Source organism: Opisthorchis viverrini (genome assembly GCF_000715545.1).
Source record: "Opisthorchis viverrini unplaced genomic scaffold opera_v5_13, whole genome shotgun sequence".
NCBI classification, from domain to species: domain Eukaryota; kingdom Metazoa; phylum Platyhelminthes; class Trematoda; order Opisthorchiida; family Opisthorchiidae; genus Opisthorchis; species Opisthorchis viverrini.
This window is the reverse complement of record NW_008751669.1, coordinates 149225-163502: the sequence shown is the minus strand read 5'-3', so window position 1 is coordinate 163502 and position 14278 is coordinate 149225. Positions and strand designations below refer to the sequence as shown.

At 43.4% G+C, this 14278-nt stretch overlaps 1 protein-coding gene across 1 annotated transcript; it reads left to right on the top strand.

The window, feature by feature from the left end:
- Positions 1-865: 865 nt before the first annotated feature.
- T265_01199 (hypothetical protein) lies at positions 866-13718 on the top strand (the record flags this gene model as incomplete). The annotated part of the gene is made up of 5 exons (XM_009165184.1): positions 866-1198; positions 4889-5183; positions 7577-7782; positions 11767-11887; positions 13528-13718. 5 exons carry the CDS (start codon positions 866-868, stop codon positions 13716-13718), a joined length of 1146 nt encoding a protein of 381 aa, XP_009163448.1.
- Between the last annotated feature and the right edge of the window lie 560 nt (positions 13719-14278).

Sequence of the window (14278 nt, the reverse complement as noted above, 5' to 3'; positions counted from 1 at the left end):
CACATTCCTTTCTGTAAGATACGGAGAAGGCCGGTGGCTTACCAAAACTAAGACTATACAGACCTGACCTGGCTGAAGACTCTACATAACCAAATGACAAGTACATTCATTTGCAAACTCATACGGTTCTAACGAGAGACTCAACTGAATTCCGGCTCCTAGTTCGTGCTGTTTCCCAAATGAATCTGCTGTAGAGTGGCTACCTCATGCGTCAGTTGGTGCGATACTGAAGTATTTTTCCGGACATAAGTGTTGCTGGAAACAGCCCGACAGCCCGTTTCGTTCTTCATGAGACTCGCCGAGCACCCTTCAACTTTATCTTCTGCCTGAGTATGAGATTGTATACAAATGAATCAGATACAGTGGTACGATGACTGGCTGAGGAGAATGGTCTTAGTGCATGGTGGAAATTGTCGGTAAACATAGAGGATATAATGGGGAACATGTAGAACGCTACATATAATCGATGGATAGCAAAGGACCTCGGGTACCCTGAACTATGCTACTTTCATGCTTAGTTTTGGGTCCAACTTAATAGTGTCTTACGCGATCACCACGCAGCGTGCTATCTTCGAGATTGGTCTACCAGTTCGGACTTGATGATAAACTTAGTCAACATTTATTTTGAATGATATGTACTGAGGGTCTGAATATTGTACTGAAGTAGAGCAATTCATGAAGAAAACAGGTGACCTCGTTAGGGTTCGGCACACTTGACTATTTATTCTGAAACCATCATCGGAAGGAAATTTTTATTCATTTTGAAGTATTGTGGATCAGTGTGCCGTGGCTAGGCCCCAAATCATGACCTAACGTATTTGAATGCTGAAACTCTTTAACATACTGATGTTGCTGACCGACAACGATGACAGTTTTGCGTCCTCACCAGTGTTATTTTCATTTCTATAGTCCTACTTTGGTCTACTACCCTCCGCGCATTACTAATACTCGCAATTTGGATGCCCGAACCTGGATTGTGGGCAACGTTCGTGGTGGAGCTTTACCCACTGAGAATCATGTAACAGCCCAATCCAAGTCTCCAGATGACGTGACCGATCCAATCGTGGGCGTTTGCATGGCTGACGGAACTGTTTTGTTAATGAATCCTGCCACCGAAGACGAAGCCGAACGAGTTCTTTGGTGCATTCAACTTCACTTTCGTGGTGAACTGTTTGGTTTGTCGAAAGTAAACTTGACGGTAAGCCCTTGTTCACTTGACGTCTCTGGGACAATATCCACAATGTACGTTTTCCAAAAATGTTTGCCTAATAGTATTCCGGCAGCTTGTACGTAGTCGTCCAATTTATCTGTCGAAATTAGCCATCTACGACCTGGAACTGGGGCTATGCAACAGTTCATTTCGCAACACTTCTCCTTTGATTTCGAATGTTAAGAAACGAAATGGATTACTTGGGTACAATCACCTCACTGTGACAGTAACATGCGGTTACGGTGCACGAGTCACAGGTGAATTGACAAGGACTGAATATTGATAGTAAAACTTTTCGGAAACTGCCGACAAATGATTCTACTAGCGACTGACTTTTACTGAATATGAAAATTTGCACTGAAGGCTAATCTGGTGAATGATAATAAGACCGGTACGGAATACCGAATATCTTCAGGCAAAATAATCTTGACACTTTAAGAAAAAACACTTGCTTTCGCTTATAATCAGTCATCTTATACTCCACGCTTATCTAAAACGACGACAGAAAGCCACCACTCAATGACTTCGTCTCTTCAGTTTCCTGAATAACCGTTGCTTGGAATTCCCCACGCCCAACTTCGCACACATTATTCCTAATATTCATCGCTCATACGTACAATTTTATTCAGACTATTTGTGTCCCCTCCCTGCGCGCACATCACTCGGTGGATCAATAATCGACGTGGTCTCATTGAATCACTGCGGGTAGCTTGACTGTTCCCTCTAGGCAAGCCTACCGGCTGGTCTCTGTCACCGAGAATCTGGGACAGAGTTGTTTTAATACGAGAGTTAATTGTCTCACACAGAGATGAGTTTGAAACCATCTCGTCAAACGCGTGTCTGTTTCTGGACTGGAAACTTTTCCAGGCTTGTCGTGTATACTCCTGCATATATGCGTTTTTTTTTAACGAAATGAGGATTTTTAGTCGACTGTTTGACAATGCTCACCTAGACCGACTTATCAGCGCTGACTGCAGGTGTACTGTTTAGTTGGATATCTATTTCACCTCTTCTCCTTTTCTGAGATTTATGTCCGTATTCCTTACAATGCTCTATGAACTATGTATCATTTCGTTAACACGTCTCCTAAATTCTATTGTTACCGCGACCCATGATTACCCTGGTATTGCACATAAGCCTTTTAGTTTTCAGCTTGTCCGGTTCTCTCAGCCCTAAATGCTAATAATGGCAACAAAGTTTAAGATAGGTCACAGTGTATGCTTTGAGAAGTGTTGATGGAGATCAGACACCATTACTGCCATTTATTGATAGCCGTCAATAAGCAATCAATAGATGGGTCTACATATGAATGGAATTCGTAGCCATACAACAGTAGCTGTCTTCAGCAAGGTGTTCTGTCCGTGCTTACTGTCCTTTGTGTGCCGTAATCCAATTGATTATAGGAACGGAACGTTCGATTATTTCCAAAGTTCCCCACCTGTTAACTTGCGATGCGAGGCTGTGCTGCAAAGAATTTTTTTCTGCATAGTTCCCGATCAATATTTTTTTCTGCTTATCCTTCTTTTGTTCCTTCTACAAATGGTCTTTCGCGTGGGTATCACATGCTCCATGGCTCACAAATCCGTTTGAAGTAGAATTATCATCATCATCGTCATCATTGTCAGCTGTAATAACCGCGTACTTGTCATAATGTGGTTGTAGCCTTCACAGTTTCGTTCACCGATGATTTGGGGAGGTGGGGTAGGTAGTTGTTCATTGGAAGCGAGAGCTGATACATTAATGCGCAAATACAGGGAGCTATGCATTGAAGGCAATAGCTTGGATGCACGAGCGCCATCGAGGGCGTGACTGGGCCCTGTCTGACAGTGTCTCTAGCCATTGATGTGGCCTGTCTCGGGGTCGCCATCCAGGAAGACGGCAATGACCAGCGCAGCTGAGTTTGCTGGTAATCGATCTTATACTTTACTGCCAATTCATTGTTTGACCGCCTCCGGCTCGTTTCCCCTCTTTCCAAAGCATAGGATGTCATCTGTTAGACTTATTCTCGTGACTCCCGTCAACATTCCCCTGAAGAACATGTGTCAGTTCATTTGTCCTAACACTCGCTCCGCACGGACCGGTCCTCTAATATGCTATCCATTTGAAGTTCTGCTTTCGACAAATGCGAAAGAGAATCTGCGTAAGCGGCAATTCGAGAAGAAAACGGAGGGAAATCCTATCAACGTTTTGAAACTACACACAACAGGCTTTCCCAAACGACCATCCTGGAAGGTCTTCAACACCGTTCCCGTCAGCCGTATCCTAATGTGCGGTTCCCAGAAAGGGTGGCCTCAGGGGTAGATGAGTTTCGCCGTAGAGGGATAAGGAGTGGAGATCTTACGAAGAGCGATCAGCGGAGGATTCGAGTTCCAGAAAGCCAGGTAAAATATAATTCGCTTGAAAATTATAACCCTCAAGTCACCATAAAAATGAAATCCACATTTTTCGCGGTGAATTGTCGTCATCGACTCAACTAAAAGGATCACTTTTTTTATCAGACTATCCTTTACACAAGTGCTAACAGAATCCGTGTCCAAATTACATACTTAGGGATGACAAGACCCGTTTAACGCCGAAGTGGACTGTTCGACAGTCTACAAATCTGCATACACTGATCGGTAAAGTCCGTCGCGTCTACTTAAATGTGTTGATTTTCGCAACTGGTTTGACCCGGCCTTAAGAGTGTTTCATGGGCTTTCATTACACAGTATAATTTCCAGAGAGATGCATGCGTACCGAATCAGACTGCTCATGCATTCAATGAACAGATACCTTCAGTGATGTGCATTGAATATTTGTATCTCTCAAGTCGAGTTGGTGTGGAACTAATTTTAAAAGCGGTATTATCATTGTTTGCACACCTTAAAAGATGTGTACACATTTGGTTACGGATACACTGCTCGTAGCCGTGAATTTTCTGAAGACTGACTTTGTCAATCTCAGACGATGGTTAATCAGAACAGCTGAACTATTTATGTGTAGTCAGATTATGTAGCTACTGATTCTTCGTTCACTGCGAATCATCTGATAATTGGCAAGTCGCGCTCTCGAATTTTCAACCGGGCGTTATGGTGAACAGCTGGTCAGACCCTAAGAAGACCAATATCAGAGGATATAGTTCTTTATTGGAACTCATCCTGTGGTTTCATTTTGTTGAAAATCACCAGGCGTACGCATGTCACAATTTCCGGGCCAGATTCTGAACAACAGTTGGCACGGGTTGGATATCTTACATTCGAGTTGCAAGTGTTGTTGAAACTCGCGTGGGCATAAGCCATCCTGTACCCCACTCATACATGAAGACTTTTCATCCTGTGTTTCATTTTGTTTAAAATCACCAGGCGTACGCATGTCACAATTTCCGGGCCAGATTCTGAACAACAGTTGGCACGGGTTGGATATCTTACATTCGAGTTGCAAGTGTTGTTGAAACTCGCGTGGGCATAAGCCATCCTGTACCCCACTCATACATGAAGACTTTTTACCGGAGTGAAACACAGCGCAAATGTTACTTTTCTAAGAGGTACTTTAACTCCTTATGCAGCTGTATATGTAAAACTGCTGTGCTCGATATCTTGTTGTCTTTTGTAAACAGACTCGAGTGATTGCCTGCTCCCATCGACTTTTACGTAAACAAGACGTGTGGGCTGTCTGACACCCGCTACTTTCACGTTTCAGCGCGGCCACACCGACGAATTGTGTGTGTGTGCCTGGGATGGGACAACCTACGTGTTTAACCATCGGAAGCAAATTCTTCGTTTCCCTATGGGACAGTCTTGCCAAGCCTTTCTGGCCGGCTGGTATGCTGTTGAACCGGGAAGAAACGAACCGGTATTTGTTTACGCCACGTGCGAACACAGCCTGCTAATCTACCATAACCTCAATGTGGATCATCTTGTCGAGCCGTGTCTGTTCCATGAACTATCAAATGACGCATCGATCGCCTCCAGTCTACAGGCACTGCAGATCGATCGTAAGTTGTTTACTCAAGCGGTTGCTCAAGACTCAGTATGTAACATCTCAACCCCGCAACTATCACCCTATCGCTACAACTATATCATTATCACGCGATCTGGTGTTGACTGGCTCCTTGAATGGTGACCTATGAGATAGGTGAACTGTGCAGCCTGTGAAGTCTTCTCCTCTCTTCGTTTACCTTGATTGTGAAACCAGGCCCGCCACTCAACCGTTTTTTAAGGTTCACACAAAGATTACCAGTTTGGTTACTGAGCTTTGCTCACAGGAAACTGTGAGTGACAGAATGATCAACCCGTCACGATGTGGCATTCAGGGAACGTGACTTCATGTTGAATTACTTTTGCCTCTTGCAAACGGATGTTTACTTTGTATAGACGTTGCACACTACTCGTAATACTGCTGAAAACTCTTCGACAGCCCGTTACCGTCTTCTCCCTTCTTGGGGCTCATCAGGTAGGCGCAGTCCCCGACTTTCCGCCAACCTTATGCTCTAATTGAATCCTAATTGCACAGATTTCGGCAAATACACTCATTTGCATACCAATTCGGCTTTGACGGGGGACTAGTTTTGAACCCAGCTGAGTCTCTCATTTATCATGCTCTAATGCAACTGAATGTGCTGCACCAGGCCGCCTCATTTTTCAGTTGGCACGATATTCGAGATATCGCGATACATTGCATAGATGTAGTACACTGCTTTCGACCATCGCTTTCTGTCGTTTCCTAGATTCTGCTATTCACTATCGTGGTAACTGGCTTAAATGCTTTTGTCCGGTATGACCAAATTTTTGAAGCCGTGACGATCACCACACTTCATTCTGTCATGTCGATTCGTGTCGATAGACTTCTTCGAAAGCTATGAACATAATTTCTTTCACATCTCTCATCCCTGTTTTCTTGTTGTTCCATGTCCAATGGCTTTCGGGCTAGCTGTAGGATTCGGGCAGTTTTCGAAGTAGGTGCATAGTGTGACCCCATGACTGCTCGTGCAATATATAGGCAAGGTGTTGAGGATCTCAGCTCCAATACTAATCCTTAGCTTGCTGTTCGCTCAGTATGGAATATCGAAGGGCATGGTAATTACAGACCGCCTGTAATGGGGATGAGTTAAGATTGCCACCGCTGTTTTCATAGAGTGATCACAACGTTTCACAAGACCAAGCTAGAATCTCCGTAGTTGAACGAAAAGTGTCGAGCTGAAAATGCTCAATTCTGATTGGTCCATATCCTGACTGATTAAGACATGCTTTCCTTTGGTCCGTGGACCTTTGGCGACACATCCCCTCAATCGACGTGATGTCCGGTTATATGGAGTGGCTCGCCTCCGGATAGAAGGTAGGCTGACAAGCATGTTCGTACAAATGAATAATCAGATTCGAGTTGTGAACCTTAGAAGGGAAGACTGTGCGACAGCAGCTGACCGCAAAGTGATATAACCGAGTCTGTGTTTCCACTACAGTTGACAATCTTCAACTAAATGGGTTTTTGGAGAGTGCACGTGCTGTTTCGGATAAATAAATACATAGAAACTCCTGATCAACGGTTTCGAGAACATTGTCATCCGGCTTGTCAATTTGTATCACCTACTGATTTTATTATGTCTATCGGAAAGGCACCATTTATCGCAGCGAATTGTAATGATTTCAAGTGAGCGCATCACTGAAACATGTTATGAAGCTTATTTACCGAACTGCAATATCACATGGTATCTGCTGCTATGGGGTTCAGTTCATATCCCATTTTTCGGTGTCTCTTGCCGCTGCTTCGGCAATAACGCGCACCTAAGACACCTGGACCATAACATATCTATGATTTGGGGTACACAGCAGAGCTGTTGCCCTGAAACAACTAAAGTAGTTGGTGGATGTATATATCCATAGTTGACGGAGAACAATACACTTGAGCGTTCTGATATCGTGTATCCTTTTCGAGCTTAGCGGACTGGTATTGTGGTTCATTTTGTTTACCGATAGTTGATGTTGACAGCCAGCCAGAGCCTCGCGAATTCCTTGCTGCTCTTACCATACACTCGTTGGAGGTCGCCTATTGGTAAGATTATCCACAGTCGAAGCTGGTTCGATTTTGCGTTGCTATGTCCATTGATTGGATAATCTCACTTTACTGATAGTAATAATTGTGTGCAGTTCTTATCGATACACTGTTTTTTTTTCAGCTGATGATCGGGACCAATTACGCCAAACCGTGCATCACTACCTATATGAAGTCAAATAAAGAGACCTATCTTGATTATTATGCTAACTTTTCTATTCTTTTTTGTATTAATAAATAAATGATCCTTGAGCAGATTCTCCTTCTTATCCTCTTTTTGTCCACGGACATTGGAGTATGCCACAAATATTATGGATATTTTCCTTTGTTCATTTCCAGTGCCCATGTCCACCACACTATGGACACCATCCTCAAACTCTGGCATATCTATGCTAGAGTTCATGCATTTTGTGGAACAGAAGCACAACTTGAACTTCGGTGGAGATTATCACAAATTTTACACATGGTCTATTGAGCAACTGAATCAATTCTGGTTGGACTTTTTCTTCCACGCTTGTGTGCGCCATTCCGTACCACCGACTCAGGTATGTCAAATGTGACGTGTTACAGTATTATGGTGTGTTACGATCATCATAAAAACCCGTCTTTTGAATCAGTCCACAATTTTCTTTTCGGTCGATCAGCAAAGTAGATTGGTACGCTGCGCATCGTGGCGTTGGCTCCTTTCAGTTTTTTTTAAATCAAATCCTCGTATTCGGCAATTCCCATTCTGTTGGCTATTTTACAGTTATAGAATGGTGATCAAGGAAAGTAACATCATTTACAGAGTAGAATATTCCGATAAACGAAGCTTTAAGTGAAAGTCGCATGGACTCATATGTGTTGTGATTGTGTAGACTCATCCAACTTTGATTGGTTCATCAGTGGGAAGACCGAAAATCCACACGAAACGAATATAAACATATTCGGATACATAATGCTGAAGTCACTCAGTGGTATTTTTATTCATCCATTTTTATCAGCTCTCAACAATTAATAGATAGTAGAGAAGGGTGCTTTCACTTGTGCACAGTGTCTGTAAGGTAAAAGAATTGTTTAGGGAACGGCAGACATCTACTGTCGTCCCTATCTTGAAAAATTGTATCTTGAAGCCTGTCTTGGAGCGTACATTATGAAATGAAAAGTTTACTGACAACCCTGTATTTACTCATCAACTAGCGCCTCTAAATGCGCAGCTATCTTTCCAAGATATCGGCCTGAATAATTGTACGGCAAATACGCAGTTTTTATAGCCTATGGTGGTGTCTATATTTATGAATCAGCAAATGTATAATTCAAAGAAATTCATTAGGATGGAAATGAGCAACCAATCCGACTGCGCTCACGAGTAACCGAACTCGGGCCAAAGTTTATTCCATTAGGCTGCTCGTAACTTCTGCCGGACTGTATGATTTTTGGTCAAAGACGATAAAATCGCTTAAAAAATATCGCAGATTATCCAGTGGGAAAAAGCTTTGAACCAATCGGAAAGTCATTGTTTGAAGAAAGTTTGGTTAACTGTCAACAGACTGATTCCGAATCGTTTTCCAAACCTTTCTGAAATAATAATTGTGAGTCAGTTCAGCTCGGTCGGGTCACTGTGTTCAGGAATGCGTTTTGTCAACATTTTTAGTGCGTACTTTCCCGAGATCTCATCACTGTTGCTGACACCTTCGCTACTGTCGTTCGATTAAGTTCGGTCCATTTTGGGAACGTTATAATCTTTAGTCAGCAGTCTAGTGTTTTTAATGCCCGTGGCCACCCATGGCCATTTTGTCCTTTAGTAGAGAAGTAATCGGGGTAGACAGGTACGCTGTAATATCTCTTTAGTACCTTGAGTGATGCACTGGGAGATGCAAGCGTTTCGAATTGGCTGTTTATTTTCACTGAATTAAGTCTTGCGTCCTCAGTCCAAATTTGATCAGTTGATTGTGGGTTGTAAAATTGCACAAATTGACAACATTACGCGCACAACACCTTTAATTTTACGTGAATGGATGGCATCGGTGTTAAGTGACAGATCGCCACAGCCTTGGCGATCTCTAAAACATGCGGCTTGTATTGACTGGGAATAACACGGAAGCAAATTGGTTGAATCAGTGTCTCATTCTCAAACCTATGGACGTTAATGTTTATCTCCTTCCAGCACTCCCGCTAACGTTTGTCTGAAAGTTGATTGTGAACCCAGTAAGTTATGTGTTCTACTTTTGTTGGCGTAGTGTCCCAGTGTTGATAGCACTGACACTGAAGGATTCAATATGGGATTTTCGCAAATCAAGACGAACACTGGGAGTCAGTGTTCTCACAACACAAGTGGACTACACGAACACTTAAAAAGGTGACTTGTTTCGCGAGTGAATATGTATTCCCTACCTCTACCTAGACGAAAACTCTGGATCGCACTGGTGTGCAAAGCAAGGTAGATAAGGACCCGTGGATGCCTCCTCAACCTTCAGTCGAGGGTGTCTTTCTAGACCTAGTCTAGTGGCAAAGCAAGTGGGTTCATTTGAACATATGGTAGTCGTCCGAAAAGAGGACACTATAGCAAACTTACGTCGTTGTAAACGTCAGTCCAGGTTTGAAGATTAGTTTGAAGGTGATTAATTATTTCTTGATGCATGCCGGATTCGATAACTTAATTGACCGGGGAGAATCCCTAACCACAACAGTCGTAGAGCACGAAAATCAATCAGTCAGCCACACATTTGGTAAAGATGCCAAAACATGGTGCCTTTAGTAGTCTGACTGGACACTCAGGAAACCGCTTATTTCTAGAGTTCCTCCAGCTAGTATGAAGCAGTGCTCTTACTGGCTCATCAGCACTAAGCGTTAAAATGTGGTTTCTATTGCTTGTGGGACGGGGTTCTCGACCAAGTGTGCCTGTGAATTATGGAACATGTTTCCAGATTGTAGACTGTCTTGAATCAAAGAAGCAGCCAAAGTTCATCCTTAGAATATATGCATCTAAGCCAGAGGATCGGCTGGCTTAGTGTGAGCTCCACCCTTGTGTGATTCTTCGGTTATGTCACAGGCCAGCTCTAGTTATTTTACTCAGTCACTCAGGTCTGCTACCATGGCCGCTACGTTAGTCTCAGGGGCCTAGTTCTGTCTTCTTCGGACAATCACAACTTGTACGTGCCCATCCTCCTTTTCTTCCGTTTTTTATCTAACGTCTCACCAAGTTTATTTTATCACCGTGTAGGTGGTTCCAGCCGCCTGGTCTTGTGAGGTCACTCTTCAGAAGAGACTAATTCAGATTAGACACATCAAGTACTTTCTGGCTAGGAATATACTTGAAGACAGAACAAATCGGCTTCAGAAGTTTCCCATAATCCGCTGCCTACGTAGCTTTTGGTCCTCACCTCCCGTTACTTTAATTAATGGTCGTTGGCTTGTTCGCTGAGCTGGGCACAACCACCAACCCACCGCTACGCACAACTACGCACTGATGATGTCACCTCGACTGGTGATGCATCTACGCCCCTGAGCTACCGACGTTCTCCTGTATAGAAAACTTTAATTAATGTGTGCCGATCCATTCCGATGGGTTTTTCTCTCCGTTTTATTATTTGATGAGCTGATGACAGACAATAAACCACAATGTGTTATAAACATCGTGGTGGTTATTTGCATATTTGCATTCGGTTTTCAATCGATGTCTCGTCTGTCAATTGTATTTGTTTTTGGAGACCTTACACCAGACGAATTCAAACTTCATACTAATGGATTTGGACAACAATGTGGTTCTCTGGTATGCTTCAGTCTAGCATTTTAAACCCGGTTTCAGTGTGAAGGTCAGTCATGTCACCTGTACATACATTTGGCCGGTAAATTTTGCGTGATTGGAAAACTTCGGGAAAGCAATCCGCTCATATGTGGGGATACTTTCGCTCTCGTCCTACGTGCTCACCATCCGTACGTGAATGTTGATTGAAGTATAACGATCTAATATGGTAGTTAGAACACATACGTTCCAATCTACTTTGTAACCAACCCTTTACTGATCACTGTAACTGACTCGGTATTGTATGTATGCGTTTTATAATAATAATATTATTATTACTAATCGTTCGGCTGTGACACCCTGTCGGTGCTTAGTTGCCATGCCATCCAAAGGAAGCACGACGGGTAAGATACTGACAGGTTGCCCAAGCCTAGACAGGAGAAGTTGAGATGCAGAGGTCGGGTTCGGACCTTCCGGTCAACGAATTCGCGCCCTAATCATGGAGCCATCTCGCGTTTTATACATGCAAAATGCCTTCTGGCACTTCTTACGAATTAGGTTGAGGGTACTGGGTGCTCTGATAATCTAGCTGCTAAAAGTACTTTCCAGGATATAACTTCATGTTACTTGGGGCAGGGATATTGTTTTTCATTAAAGCTGTAATGCATTAATGAGATACGAGTATCACCTTCCCCGTCAACACCAAAACTTGGTTTTGTCAACTGTATTCGAATCGAGTTCATGTGTTTATTCCTGTTACATAATAAAATGCATTTTATTTGCTTTTTATCACTTTTTCTTTTAGGCCATAGACACAACAGCGAAAATGTCGTCCATTCCTAAATGGTTTCCAGACTGTCGCTTAAACTACGCGGAGAACATCCTGTCAGGCGGGAAACCCCCGGACGTCGCTCTTCTTGCCTTCTGTGAGTACCCGTATTGCAATGCTGCTTTGATGAACATGTTTGATATTTTATCCCATTTATGAAATGATGCGCTGAACAAGAATGATTTTTATCGTAATGCACTTATTTGCGAACTAATTTGGTTTTCGAATAGAACCACCATTTCATTGTAACTCACCACAGAACCGTGATAATGCTACCCACCTTTTACTGTCCGCCAAATGAAACGGGGATTCTCCGAACTGATAAGCTTTTGTCAGTAAATCAGTTATGACTAGTTTTTTAGGGATTGACAATAGTGTCAACAACTAGAACAAGTCGTTTCTCATGTGACAGTCTGTATTTTTTTCCACATACATTAAATAGTGGATATAACTTTTATGGCAACGTACGCCTCAATTCGCAGAGGAGCTCTGGCTAACATCTATACTCCCCACCCCAAGAATGACCGGTTCCCTCGGCTATCACCCTGGAGAGATCGTACTGTACAACGTGATTGATTATCGAATCTGTTGTATGCTGTCGCACTTTAAACTATCTGCTGGTTTCGAACTATGATGCGCGGTGCTGGTCACAGTGTGGGAAGGTAGTGAGGTACCTCAACCGAGCCAAACAGTTATTTTCCAGATTACATGTCCCTTTGAACGTGTCAACGGTCAAGAGATTAAGGCGTTCTCGTTCTGCTCCACTCCAACTTGTCTGAGTTTTCGCTGTGTTTGTTTCTTCACAGACTATGTATTTTCACGAACTGACGTTTTTATAGCTTTCAGTTTTAGTGTAGGACAGTAAAAATACTCGCACGAAGATAGTAGTTTTATTTAATTTCTGTAGTTCACTCCGATATTTTCCAAACTCAGTAAGTGAACTCAAACAAACCAAACGCCATAGAACGTCAGCCGTGAGGAACTCCACTCTTTTTAATCTACGGGTAAAATTTGCTTTACAATGTCAAGGACGCGCTTCGGTTCCTCCAGACTTGGTGTAGAATTTGGGGAACCAGCACGTCGTAATGAGAAGGACCCTTTTTCACCTGTTGGAGATCAAGCAAGCACTTAGATATCATGTGTCATCCCCGGTTTAGTCTTGTGTTTGACCATTTCTTGCAGTTCCATGATCGCTCAGGTAACTTTGCGGTCGAGGGGAATTCGAAATCTTATCATATTTAGGTCAAACCTTTTTGAAAGGTGACGCCTACTGGATAGAATAGGCCATTCTCTCGGTGCTGATGACAGTTGGTGTTAGGCAGGAATCCACGCGGATCCTTAGAACGTCAACCGTGAGGAACTCGACTCTTTTTAATCTACGGGTGAAATTTGCTTTACAATGTCAAGGACGCACTTCGGTTTCTCCAGGCTTGGTGTACAATTTGGGGAACCGGCATGTCGTGATGAGAAGGACTCTTTTTCACCTGTTGGAGATCGAGCAAGCACCAAGATATCATGTGTCATCCCCGGTGTAGTCTTGTGTTTGACCATTTCTTGCAGTTCCATGATCGCTCAGGTAACTTTGCGGTCGAGGGGAATTCGAAATCTTATCATATTTAGGTCAAACCTTTTTGAAAGGTGACGCCTACTGGATAGAATAGGCCATTCTCTCGGTGCTGATGACAGTTGGTGTTAGGCAGGAATCCACGCGGATCCCACTATACTGCACGTCTTTAGGCGCTGTTACGGCCGAGAAGCCTGGCCCGCTCGAGGTTCGCCCAGAATTCGCGACGCTTGCCGGCCCGGCATCAAGACGAGATCTGATTGGTCAACAATCTGGACCCAACAGCCAATCAGGACCCAGTATTGACCAAATGCCGGTTGCCAATGGCGCTCCAGAACACGTCAGAAATTCCAGAAAGTTATAGCCGCTTATGCTATATATATGAAGCGCTGTACAACTGTTCCTGATTTCGTTTTGGGCGTTAATAGACCTTGTGCACCTTTGGTGGTTGTTTTGACGTGAACGCTAGCTTGGGAGGCTCAGACCGAGAACTAAGCTGAGGAAAATACCGTTACTACAGTTGGTGCGCTCAAAATCAGCTAAGTCCGTAATAGTTCTTTACACTTGTCTTGCGGGAGTAGAATTATGGTTCGAAGAAAAAGATGCGATAGATATCCATATTGGATTGAGTGGTAACGTCAACCTTCCTTTGCTTTGTGGTGAATTACTCAACAAACACCAGTGACAAGGCTCCAGATTGAAATAAAACGGTGAATACTGACGTTATAGTGGCTATCACTAATGTGCGAGCTTACTGACTGGAAGTTCAATGGGTCAAACCGAACCCCGGCATCTTGACTGCTCCCGTCTAGATGTGGGCAACCTGACCGTACCTAAGATCTCGTGCTACCCTCAGGTAGCCCGACCGCGGGGAATCGCAGTAGTATTACAGCTGAACCATTATTATTTATTTGTTATAACTAC